General features: G+C 36.7%; 1 protein-coding gene across 1 annotated transcript in view; it reads right to left on the bottom strand.

Moving 5' to 3' along the window:
* ANLN (anillin actin binding protein) overlaps positions 1-13,392 on the bottom strand; it is a 29,535-nt gene that overhangs the window by 12,524 nt on the left and 3,619 nt on the right. The window contains exons 2-19 of the mRNA XM_030971446.1: positions 12,548-12,701; positions 11,903-12,187; positions 11,147-11,493; positions 10,227-10,449; positions 9,135-9,328; positions 8,891-8,998; positions 8,302-8,422; positions 7,302-7,418; positions 6,537-6,763; positions 5,877-6,028; positions 5,436-5,583; positions 4,643-4,778; positions 4,147-4,329; positions 3,494-3,620; positions 2,649-2,697; positions 2,514-2,570; positions 1,092-1,130; positions 729-750 (exon numbers count right to left, since the gene is read on the bottom strand). Coding sequence (XP_030827306.1) covers positions 729-750; positions 1,092-1,130; positions 2,514-2,570; positions 2,649-2,697; positions 3,494-3,620; positions 4,147-4,329; positions 4,643-4,778; positions 5,436-5,583; positions 5,877-6,028; positions 6,537-6,763; positions 7,302-7,418; positions 8,302-8,422; positions 8,891-8,998; positions 9,135-9,328; positions 10,227-10,449; positions 11,147-11,493; positions 11,903-12,187; positions 12,548-12,701 — 2,689 coding nt within the window. The remainder of the gene's footprint in view (positions 1-728; positions 751-1,091; positions 1,131-2,513; positions 2,571-2,648; positions 2,698-3,493; positions 3,621-4,146; positions 4,330-4,642; positions 4,779-5,435; positions 5,584-5,876; positions 6,029-6,536; positions 6,764-7,301; positions 7,419-8,301; positions 8,423-8,890; positions 8,999-9,134; positions 9,329-10,226; positions 10,450-11,146; positions 11,494-11,902; positions 12,188-12,547; positions 12,702-13,392) is intronic.

Raw genomic sequence — 13,392 nt, 5'->3', positions numbered from 1 at the left:
AGAAAGCACACATGCCCTGCAGTAGGAATGTGATTTTTCTATCTCTTAACCTCTTCTCAAGTGACACTGCAATCTTCCAGAACTTGTACACTTCTCCTTTACACTTACATCATGAGAAATACACACTGTAGCTCAGGAATCTGACTAGTAGCAGCAGCATGATACACATTCCAGATTTAGTTCATGAGCTCCTATTGCTGCAATTCCTGCTAAGGCTAGCTCAAGTATCGCATAGTTTAGTCAGATAGTGTCTAATGTTTTAATATACTTAGAAAAACACTTAGAGGTGCTGTTTGCCTCTGTCAATAGTCAGAAATATATAAACAAGTTTATATATGTTTTCTATATATAAATATTTATATGAAATACTACACACAAGCAATATTTCAGTATCTGCTCATATTTTCAAATTATTCTGTATTACTTTGTTGACAGCAGACTCTAGTTCTCTCCTTTTAAAATCATTAAATTAGTTTGAATTCATACTTTCAGGAAAAAAATGTAAAGCATGGGTATCTGATATCAGATTTTAGTTCTGATTTTATAAAGATATCTTCTGTTGAACATAATAGTAACATAATAAGCACAGGGCCAATTTCTGGGCTGGAAATTTTAGTGTTTATTACTCACAAATTGTCATCTGTTACAAGTATTATTTATTGATATAGTAGTTTTGATAGCAAGTGTAGATTATTCATCTTGGTATAAGATGTTTAGACTTTACTTACCTGGAGTAAGAAGGTTACTTTTCTAGAAAGAGAGAGAAATAAAAACTTAGTGAAAAAGTACTTCTGACAGTTTCTACTGAAGACAAAGCCAAGGTAAAAAGAAATTAGATTTGAAGTACTTTTAAAGGAACCCAATCAAATAGAAAAAAAGATTGAAAAATAAATGCTTATTTCCAGCATTACATATGTAACAGAGCTGTTTCTTGAGCTGATGACTGAAAAATTTGGCAGAAAACTGGACAATTTATAGAGCCTTACGTAAGGAACAGAAAGAATCTATTATGGGCACAGTCTTAATCTGTGGGAACATGCCCTTTGGAAGGGGTCAGTCAGATCTTGTTACAATATTACATTCATGCTTACCGAGGTAATAGATGTTAATAATCTCTTTGGAGTAATAACCTACAAAAGAAGACAAGAAGATAAATGCTTTTGCTACTGCATTTGTCCAGCACATTTGCATGAGAACTAGACAGTGAAACTGCTGAAGGCTTATCTCAAATTTTGAATGGGTACTCATTACTATGAGTAAGTCTTGGGTTTTGAGTGGACGTAATATACCTCAGTGGAAGAAATGCTACATAGCAAAGAAATAATTACTGCAGAAAAGTTAAAGAAGAAAACCAATCTCAGTAGGTGTTTTAACCTATGTAATGGGATTTCAAAGTTACATTTGCTAAACTAAAGGTAAGAGTTAATAATAAAAGATATGTTCAATATACTGCCGTTATACATCATTATTTTTAAATTAAAATCTCAAAGTTTAAGTGAGACTGTATATTAAACACAAACTGGAGTTATGTACTTTTCTTGAGGTTGAAAGACAAGTCTAAGTAGCTTGTCAAAAAGCAGATATAGGATGCCACTGGCAAACCTATAACCTCATATCAGTAACTTACCCACAGTAGCATGAAATCATTCAATTTTAAGTAAAAATTCCTTTAAACTACAGCACTGGAGAAGTGAACCCTGGTACTTGAATTTTTTATTAGAGAATAGGTGGAAGCTTTCACTGTGTCAAATCAAAGAATAAAGAAATTTCCTATTTCTGCTTGCAGACACAGGACTTAAGTACTCATTCCAATTGTTTTGAAAGACACAAGTTTCTTGTTTTTACCAAGTAACAGATAACTTGTCAAGGAGGAAATCAGACCTGAAGCCACTAATTCACTGTGTGCTCTATTAGAATGAAAAGAGGAAAAATGCACACATGCCCTCAAAAGCAACCCAAAATAAACAAACCACCCAAAAAAACCCCAAACCACCTCCAGAAAGGCTTGTTTAGGGTTACATATATTCACATATCCTTAAAAAGGCACAAATACTTGATATGCATACCCTTATTAAAACAATGTTTGCTTTAAAAAGTAAGCATCTAGTGCTTGTACTTAATACTGGGGAGCAAGAGGAGATTTTAGTTGACCAATAAAACTTTTAAGACAAATCAAACTCCAGGGTGGAGCATATTGACTGCTATAGTTTAACTGAAGTGGAGAAAAAGGGCAATAAACCACTATCGGAGGCCCCACACCTAACAAATAATGTCTGCAAAGCATAGCATTTTGCAGAACTAGTAAGACTTCTTCCCCACCAATATATTTCAGACTCAACCAAGTGTGTAGGTCCAATCTACTAATTGCTGTAGGTCTCCATAATCCATCTGTCATGGCAGATGTTCCAAGAAGGGAGTAAAAGCAAGCAACAGATTGTGTAAGACTATCAGTCAGTTTTGCTAGTGCACCTTCTGTTGAAACATTACATTACTGATTTTCAGGTTTCATTTACCTTAGATTTATTTGTCTTTTTCCTTTTATCAGTGCTTGTACCTTCTTTTCTCTGCACCTGTAAGGCAAAAAGGTATTGAGAAAGTACAGCACATCATTCTCCCTTACACCTCCTCTTCACAGGAACTATACATACCCAACTGTAAACTTCTATATTTATTTCAAAGTCATTTGACACATCGTGCCTAAAGGGAAGAAGAAAAAACAAGTTAAACTTACTGAAGCAAAAAGGCTTTTGTTTTCATTTGTGGCAAAGTTTTGGGGGTTTTTTGTTTGTTTTGGTTGGTTTTGTTGGGTTTTAAATTACTCTTTACTTCTTCCCTCATTTTGCTCCTTATAACTGTCCAAGGAACAAGAAGGTTTTAGTGTATTACTATTTAAAAATACTTTTTGAAACTCAGAAAAGGGGAGGGGAGGACAAGAGGCAGATAATGTGCATCTACCATTTCTCAGATTGCATCCTCCCCTGTCACAGACTGGGTTTTTCAAGTAAATAGCTTTAAGTGAAAATTCCAGTACAGCTGAACTTCAAAAACAGTTTATTTATTTTGAAGACTTACTAGCAAACAGCCATTTGAACTCACAATGCCTTTTTAGCTGACACGTGAGAGTTGAAGTTATAGTTATAAGAGCACTATTTTCCTAGATACCAAAACCAAATAGCTATATAAAATTTTAGTTGCTGCAAAAGAGGAAAACACATCTCAGGCACAGCAATCCATCTGTCATTGCAGGTGTTTCAGGAAAGAACAAAAGGCAGAAAATGCAAGAGATAAAATAGCTGATGGATGGTTGAATAAGTCTAGGTTGCTCTTTTGAGAGAAGTGCCTTCCAGCTATTTTTTGAAGAAGAAAATAGCTACACCACAAAATCTCTCCACACTTTGTTGCAGAATATGATATTCTTATAACTAAGACAAATGTTTTTATGCACGCTCCACCATCAGAGTTAAAACTGATTCAAGAGTTTCTTTATACTTACATAGTAAACATCGTAGTAAAAGTAAGAGCATCTCCATTCAGGGAGCTGGCAGTACTTGCTAATGGAGTTGCAACCATGTTTTCTGCTCCAGATCTCAGTATTATTACATAGTAGTAATTTCCTGCGTCTGAAAGCACACATCAGATGGTTTGGTTAGCCAGAGGACTCCAAGTATCTAAAAAAATTCTATATTAAGCACATCTCTGTTTCACCCTTCTTAAAACATTTAGTTACATTTAAGACTTGCTTATAAACTTAATCTTAAAACAACTTTATTTTCTTTATGCTGTATCTCCACAGGATTCACAGCAACTGCTTTACTGCCTGGGGCATCTCAGGCCAGACCTACACTAACCAATGTGTGAAAGGGGATAGGAACTTTCAGTCAGATCAGCAGAAAATCTTAGTTATTTATTTATTTTACTTAGGTCTGCCAGCTTAACCACACATCAGCTTTCACTGAAACATTGAAAAGTTAGTCAGAAGCAGATGAACTGAATGCAATAGCTAAATTTTCATTACCCCTAGATTTCTGAAAACATCAAAGCAGAAGACAAAACAACCATAAAACCCAAGAAGAATGAACCAGAAATACGTGTTGGGAGAATGAGAAGGAGGAGAAAAGAAATAAAGCTTTTGTTTGCTAGTTTTACCTGGCTTTTGAGCTGTACCACATACAAAGTCTGCTTTTAGAGGTAGACGCATTTCTGAAATGGAAACAGATCCCCTGGAGGGAGCAAATTCAGCGGATGTAGAAGCAGCTTTATTTCTTTTATTATGTGGTCCCTCACTCTTCAGTTTATTCAACTCTTCCAATAAAGCAGTTCTCTTCTCAGCTGCACAAAGAAATTAATTACAGGTCTACAGAAGAAAAAGTACTGAACAATTTTTTCTGCCTTAAGTATGTAAAATGCAACTTACATTTCTATTACACTGTAAAATGATTAATATTTAAGGGTCAAGAAAGACACAAAAATGTCCTCTTGCCTATAAAATGAGCTGAGACAGAACAGATATTATCCTGTTCTTTTTTCCAGAAGAACTATTAATAAATGGCCACAATGTAACACAATAAATGCATGAGGAAGAAATTATGAACCTTGTTGAAATGTTCATTACAAAGAATTGAACTTCAGCATAAAAACCTACTTGAAAAGAGAAGAAGTCTCTCTGCTTCTGCTTCTTCTTGTGACCCTTTTCCATGTTCCTCATCAAAACAGCAGTTCAGAGCTTGACTGGCTTGATAAATTACTGTCTGTTGCCTGTTGATCTCATTGTTCAATTCCTAGAGAAAACAAATAATAAAAACAATAATCAAGAAGAGACATCTAGTGCTGCATTCAAACAAGGAAATGTCTCTAGATGAGCCCTTCTGGGGGGACAAGGCTTCAAAAGAAAATCAGATCCTTTAGATAGCAAACTACAAAAGTCTTGCAGTTAACTGTTACTTCAGCAACAGAACACTGCAACACAATTTTTTTTTTATCTCAGAGGTATGGTGGGGAGTGAAAGACTCCAATATTGTATGTTCCATATCCTGTCTAGTCTTCCCTTCACCAGGGGAAGCAGCACTAACCAGAAATTCCACAATAGAAATGAACAAAGCACTAGTAAAGATCAGAATATTACCTACTGAAAGTAGGTAGTTACAAATTCTGCCTAATTCAAAGGCAGTGCTAAGACAGATTCTCCGTCTCCTTCTCAAAATAACGGCTTGTTCTCTCCAGACTACATCTATAAGATGATCTTTCTAAGAGAAGCATTAGCTGTTCAAATTATGGATCATCATTCCCTACCATTAGATATTTATGCAAAATAGAAATAACCTAACAACTTTATTTTGCAGTTCTAAGCAGTATGTTAACACCCGGGACATTCATAGGGGCGATTAAACTTGGAAACAGTAGATTAGAAAAAGGATTTTAAGAAGTATATTAGGTACCTGCATTTTCTTTTTGATGTTGACTTGATCAGATGGGCCATTTCTTCTCATTTCTAGTCTGGAAGCCACATCTTCTTTGCGAACAATTATTTGCTTAATTGAAGGACGATCGGTTTCCTTAAATCTTTGGGATCTGTATGCATCAACACTTTTGAAAAAGGAAACATCACAAAATGTTTCACAGGTGTGCCAAGCTCTTCTTAAAAGGCACGTATCACACATTGAAGTTTTCCAGCTTGCCTAAATAGCTTTAAAGCATTCTAACAGCTGATTTTAAGTTTAAGCAATATAAAAGACTACACAATCTTTGATAAAGGCTGAGATCTTGCAAAAAAAGCTTAATTTGTAGTTTGAATGGTATGCATCATTAGAAGAGTTAAAAGAGCCAGTGTTTTAACTTGAGCACTTGCAGAATCAGTGGTGTTGGGTTGTGTTTATTACCTGTAAGGAAGATTGCGATCTTCTGACACAGAGCCAATACTGTCTCCAGATTCTGCCCTGGGAACTCTGGTCCTTTGGAACTTCTCAGACTTCAGACTGACATCACTGATACTACTACCTTCCCCAGTTGACTTAGAAGGAGAACCAAAGGCCTGAGGAAAAGAAAACATTGTATTACAGCTATCTGTTAACATGATAATCTGTTTTCTCTCTCCTTTACTTGTTTTACATATAAACAGTAAATTTGCTTAATAGTATTTAACAGATGATATTTTATAAATACAGACATTTATTTAAGGACACGAACAGATTATTGAACTCAATGAGATGCCACCTTTAGCTTCCAAATCAGTGCAGTTACATAATTACTTAAGATTTTTTCATCAGCGGTCACTCCATTGAATGCATGTATACCACTGCAAGTCCAGTACTAGTAACGGGTTTAATTTAGCAGACCACTTGTTTAGCAGAGCATCCAATATGCTACACTATTTTCAGAGGAAAATAACTTTGCCTCATTATGCTTTCATTGGCCAAATACCATTTGTAACTTCTTTTTCTGCCCACATATCCTAATATTAGAAAATATCACAGCTCACAAGCCAGTTAGACATCTCTGTGTGATAAAAAAGCCCTTCCCCACCCTCCCTGAATTCTCACCTCTGAACCAACAGATTCCACTAGAGGGGTTAACAGAGACATTGATGAAATGTTCAGTGACTCTTCCTGCTCATCCTCATCACTTTCACCTTCCAGGCTCATGCTCATTTCTTTCTTCAGCTTTTCTATGTCTGGACCATCCTCTTGAAGAATTTCAAAAATCTCATTTATCACTTTTGAGCTATTCATCTCATCATTCACATGCATTTTGCCTTCATATACTTCATCTGAAGGGTGACATTTTAAAATATATTAGTAGCATGAAGGCTCTCATTAAACAGAAGCAAACTTGTTTTGCCTTTCAAGCAAGCTTGATTAAAAAGCACTTTTTGCCATCGGGCAAATAGAACCTAAAAGCACACTTCCATGGCTATTTTAATGTACTACTTTTACATATACTGCATAATTAATGCAGAAAGGGAATATATAGATGCACATTTTATACACATTTCAACCTTTTAGTTCAAATACATCTGAAACTTAACTGCAAGTCAAACACTAGGACAGTTATTTCTGTCCTTTTCCAATGAGCCTTTAATATGAGCTTTTTAATATTCCTTGAAGACTTGAATGTCAAGAGAGAAGGGTTATGTATGATAAGTGAAGTTTCCTAATTTGTTTTATATAAATCTCATTACAAAACACATGGGGATCAGCAAATGTTTTCATTTGAATTCATTGCTCAGACTTGAAGGTTATTAACACTGTCCTAGACAAGGGGCCATAGAGAGCTAAGTCATTAATATAAGTCTACTCAATACAAACCTTTTGGGTTTTCATCAAGTTGTTTAAGTTTTGAGACAGACATCGCTTTTACAGGGCTCTTTGACTCAGCAGTCTTCAGAGGACTGGATTTATCAGTCTCTTCACATTTAGAAGTATCTAAGGGGTTTATAAAGAAAAGTATTATGTCTAGCCTTTATTTTAGTTATTGAATTTTAGAAGTCTTACTAACAAAAATACCACCAGATTAAATATTCCAGTTAGCCACATATCAAAAAAAAACCCCATAAGAATACCCTCCACCACCTGTACATCTAGACTTCTATATAATAATCAGAAAACTGACACTACAAGAAACAATGCTGAAACCATAGCAGAGTGCAGACACTAAAGAGCAAAAAGGGAAAATTTTAAAAAGACAAACAAAAAAATCCACTAAACGAACCACTGCATGCAAACCCAATTTTTCTAGAAGGACATTTGATAGATCTTTCAAGTGAACAGTCTACCAAGAGGGTTAACTAAGTTCACACTTTTTTCACAGAGAGATGAAGATTCTTCTGCTCAGTAAGCACCAGAAAGGATTCCAGGAGCACCTCACAATTCTTGTCAGGTGTCCTACCATAAGAATTAATATCACAAAGGGATACTGACAAAGGAAGAGTTTCCCCCATTCGCTTCTTGTGGAAATTTGGTTACTCAGGTAGTAAATACGTAAATTTGGTTACTCAGGATAGACTAAATACTGACTAAATACAACTGACAATTCTCATTCACTTCCCTGCCCTTAACCTCCATTAAAGTTTGCAACATAGGTATACCCACCGAAAAACAAAAAGACAGTCTTGCCTTGCCATCCTTTCAAGTGGTATAGGAGTGCAAATACTACTATCATACAAGAAGATTTAAATAAGGTAACCAGTAACCAAAGGAGAGGTCCAGTTCCACACATCAGTGTTACTGGCCTTTTTCTCTGCTCATGAATATTAAGTGCAGTGCTCCAGTCCAGCACTAGTCACAGGCAAACTGTGGCAGTTCTCACCCGAAGACTCCAAGCTGGGAGACTTTGCTGGCCTGTCACCTGCTGATGTGTCTTCTGAAGATCCAAGAGCAGAGGCATCTGAACTAGGAGGATGTTTTGGACTGGCCTGAGATTGGCTTTCCTGGCAAGAATAAAACCAGAATGCATTCAGGAGGTAACGTTAAAAGCAACTAAAAAACTACCAGAAAAAAATACATTTTAACATCTGCTAGGAAAAAGAGGTTGCCTATCCAATACCCTATTTATTTATCCAAGATATTTAACTGAAGGAGGAAATATTAAATGTTTGCATGAGGAGCTCTTTTGCTTTTGCAGTTATAGAACATAAAACCCCCCACACTTATCATCAAAAAATAAGTCAATTGGCTCAAAGCAGTATCACTTGTTTTGGTTGATTCTACAAGAGGTAAATAAACTAATAACTTGTTAATAATCATACAAGTCACTAGACAAGTGCTCTTGCCAGCCCGGGCACTCCCAGAGCATCGGTTTTTATCCCTTATATACATTTCCACATCTAACTCTGTATTCAGAAAATGTTAAAGCAATTCAAAAGTATCATATTTTGATTGATGAGGTAACACATTACCATTTTAGCTTCTGGAAGCTTCCTCTTTGAACTGTCACTTTTCTCTGCACTCCACAGATTGCCCCTATCAAATCGGCCGCGAAGGCATGCAAGTTCCCGTTCACGTTCCTAAACAAATGAAGGGAAATGGGAGAAAAGCTGACAGCCTTAAGGTGCCACAAACACTTCAGATTCCTCAGGTAGGGTAGAACAGTAATAACCTTCCCCAGGCTTATAAGCTAGCTATGAATGTAACAAGTCATACCTGTTTAAGCTGAAGCGCTAAACTGGCAGTAGAGGAATTTTCATTTTGTTTGAGAAGCCTCTCCTGGATTGTCCTTGTATTTGGGGTAACAGTGGGTGTTCTGCACCTCGGAGTATTCGTAGCAGGGCTGCGTGCACTATGCTCCTGACAGCGCTCCCCAAAGCGTTCCAGGAAGGGCTTAATTCCAGATCCCCCTACAAGAACAATTGTTTTGCCTTGAAAGAAACTCCCAATATTAAAGAAATCACTGCAATTTTGTATCCTGGTGAAGGTTCCCAGTGAAGCAATTAAGCTGCCTCCTTTACAGCTCTTACTCCATTATACTTTATACAAACTGAACCTGAAATGCAAATCATAACAGTGATGTTAATAAAACAGTAAATCAAAGCAAGTAGATGTCTCTCTCTTACTACAGTCTATATGTAATACATCAGTTATTTAAACTGGTTTGCCTTTTCCAAATTTCCTCTACAACCAGCCCCACTTCTTTCACAGAAATAAGCATTCTAGTGCATGAGGAGGATATGTTGTTTGGCATCCACCCTGCTTGACTGAACTTCTGTTACTGTCAGCATATCTAAAACTTGCTTTTCTGGCCATCATTTTTAAGAGTTCAAGCTGTTAGTCCAGGTTTCTGACACAACAAGCAGTTGAATTTAAAACTGAGGATGTTCACTTGTTTTGATATCAATGCTATCACTGAAAATAAAGACACTGCAAAGTTAGAGCCCCTTGGTGGCAACAAGCTTTGATTTCTTCTAAATATGCAGGCTTTTAACATTATATCGAATGGATACATACAGTACCAAACAATCTGAAATAAATTTTGAATAGTCTCAATTAACATTTTAGGCTGCTTTTGCTCTTAAGAGTTACTAAAAACACATCCAAGAAAACATCCCCTGCAAAATACAGAAGCTATATAACCTAAAATAATCATCACAGAACTCATCAGCTTTTTATTCAAGTTACAGCTGGAAATAGGTATTATCTGGCATGGTACCTTAAATTCTTAACTAGTATGTTATTTTCAACACAGCACACATAGGCCTAATTTGAATAAATATTTACTGAAGCCAGAAAACAGCCTACCTGGTGTTGTGGGTTTACCCTTAGGTTCAAGTTGCACATGTGTTCCTTTGACTGGCTCTGCTTTGGACTGAACTGGTTGAGGCAAAGCTGACTTGGCTGTTTGTGTACACTCTTCAGCTTTCCGAGGACTGCAGGGATTCTCTGCTGGCCGTTGTTGTACTTCAGATTCTTTAGAACAGGGAGCAGTGACTCTTGAAGATTGCGTTAAAGAATTGTTTGGATCCTTAACAGGAGAAAAAAAAAATAAAAGATGAGACTTATGTTCTTATTCTCTCAAGCGGAAAAAGAATAACAGCACTCTGCATAGCATACTATCACCTAATACACCTGTTCCTTCAACAAAAGAAAAAGCCAAGAACAAGCGTTAAGCTTATAGTACTTTTTTTTAATCCAGTATTTCAAATTGTTTCAGCATTTGATTCCAGATGCTCTTGCCAGCTATTTCAAATATAATCCCACATTTCCCAAGAATGCACATGGCAGATATTGTCAGGGCAGAAATTGCATAAATTGATCAATAAGTGTCTGGTACTACTTACTTCATCATTCTGATTGAGTCTTTGTACAGCAGTAACATTTACAATTTCAGTCAATCAACTACATGAAGTTACAGAGCGAAAGCCAGTATCTCTGTAACAAGCCCCCCTTCTGATGGTCAACAGTAGCAATCAAATACATTGACATCAATAAAACACATAAGTACGCTCATCTTAAGTCGCAATAAAAGGAATTCTAAGCTGTTTCAGATCTGCTATTAAAAAAAGGGCATGTGGGATTGCAATAAAGCAAAAGTTGTAAATAGACTAAGATTGCTCACACCAAATCTTTAAATTCATATTAAACAGTTATGTGCTAACATTTGTTTGCCCCAGTACAATACTCAAATCAATTTTTAATCAGCAACTAAATCAGACACTCACCGCTCTCTTTGAGTTTGCTGGTTTATTAATAGAAGCCTCAACAAGCCTTTGAGAACAGGATGCAGCTTCCTGCTTTACACTGCTACTATTGATTCTAGCAGATGCTCCACTTGTAGTGGACAATTTGGATAAACAAGTAGTGCCAGGCTGTTCTTGTGCATTGTTTTGCTTTGCAGATGGATGACTTAGGTCATCTTCCCAGGAACCAATGGTAGCAGCAAGGTTAGCTAAACGGCCTCTCCTCCCAATAGGGGTTTCGCTTGCCAGGGCATTGGATGTCTGCTTAGGTGGCGAAACACACAGATCTTTTGACTGGAGAGGAGACAGAGGAACACATTCAGAGGGATCTGGAAAAAAAGAAAACACATTTATTTTGCTAATAAATTATACTGAGATACAGTTGTATCTTTTGCATTATACTATATATTGAGTTTATCAACAATTAGATGTTCCTGCTATCAACAGAATCAAACTACTAGCCCTAGAGGTATTGAGACTAAGCAAATTAAAAATTTTTAATCAGTTTACTAATTTTATGTCAGGGTTGTGAGGAGCAAGGCATCAGAGTAGCAGAGAAAAATAAGCTTAAAATTAAGCTGTAGATAACAGCTTCAATATTTTAGGCCTGCCCTAGTATTGTCTTAGAATTCTTAAAAAAAACAGCCTTCCCACACGCAACATTATCTTCTTCTAGTCAACATAATCATCAATGCAAACACTGAGAGACACCAATGGTGCTTCACAAGTGAAACATACCCTCACTATCCCAGCAGCGCCGCTGCTCTGCCAACTTCTGCATACGTGTTTTGACTGAAAGGGCTGCAGGAGTTTCTGACTTGGTGTTTTGTTTTACTTTCTCAAGAGGTTGAGCCAATGAAGCTCTGTTAGAAGCAGTTTCGTGTGATTCTGAAGTCATCTGAGGAGAATCATGGGTTGTGGAACTTGAAGGCACTGGCTGTACATTCTCTGAACTAGAAGCTTGCGTCTCCATATCATCAGGACAGAGCCTTTTTGATGGTGATGGCTTTGTATCTGGTTTTACTGGATAGGTCAGAGATTCAAACAAATTAGTATTCAAACAATCTAAAATATTTTCCAACAACACATAACTGTAGTACAAATAAAGTTATGATTTATGAATACCCTGATATGCTTCCCAAAAAATGCACTTCCCAAATCTACCAAGCACAAGGCACTCTCTTTGGCATTACGCAATTATTTCTAAAGAGCTTACTAATGACTTGGCATATCTGCTCTCAGGTCCAGCTAAACACAAACTAGTCCTAGTGGCCATCCATCACTGTTTAGTATAAGATAAATGCTCAGTGTTTTCACTTCCCCTTTGGAAAAAACGATGAGACTGGTATCAAAACAATCTTTATTAAACATGCCACTAAATACCTTCGTCACCGGGAAGAGGTGCCTGGTTACCAGTTTCTGCCAAAGGCTCTCTGGCCCTCTTGGTCTGCATTGTGGGTCTCGCCCCCATCTTCGGCCGCTCTGCCATTTTCCTCTGCAGGTTCTCTCGCCTGGCACGGGTTCTTTCAAGGAGTTTCTGAGTGGTCAATAAGTCATGTGTTACCAGACATTGCAGTGTGTTAACTGGTAACAGCTCAGAGTAAAAGATGATGGAATTCTGTTTAGCATAGGTAAGCAGCAGGCTCCAAATTTCAGTCATTACATCAACTACTGTCTCCAACTAGCTTGGCTGTGACAGAAAATTGGGCTAAAGAGACAGAAGCAATGGCAAGATTAAAGAAGAGGGGCTCCTATAGACCCCAAAGTCATCAGAAATATTTGAAAGTTATTTTATTTTTTTTAATCCTGAATCATCACGTCACAGTCTTGATCTGTCAAGTCTTGCTAGCAGGGTTTTCTGACACATTGCTAAAGCATCTGCTCAAGTCACCTGACTGGCACTAGCCCTCTAACAAAATAAACAACATTGAAGCGATTGTCAAGAGGTCATAAAAAAGTTCAACAAATAAAAGCGTGGCTGTCAATATTAAAAAAAAATGCTATTACACCTTCTAAATCAAAAGGTGAATTGCTTTGCCTCAAGCTTAAATTTTAAGAATAGATTGATATTATACCTAGCTATATTATGGTAAATAGCCTGTTTATTAAGATATCTCTATACAGAAAAACATATAAAGAGACACCAATTAAACTATATAACATTCTTTTTCATTTCCTACTCATTGGAAATTTGAGTACCCTGATTATATTCTATATAAAATAGCTGT

The sequence above is a fragment of the Camarhynchus parvulus genome, chromosome 2 (genome assembly GCF_901933205.1).
Source record: "Camarhynchus parvulus chromosome 2, STF_HiC, whole genome shotgun sequence".
Taxonomy (NCBI): Eukaryota; Metazoa; Chordata; class Aves; order Passeriformes; family Thraupidae; genus Camarhynchus; species Camarhynchus parvulus.
The sequence above is the reverse complement of the archived record's forward strand: the minus strand, read 5'-3'. Positions and strand labels throughout refer to the sequence as shown.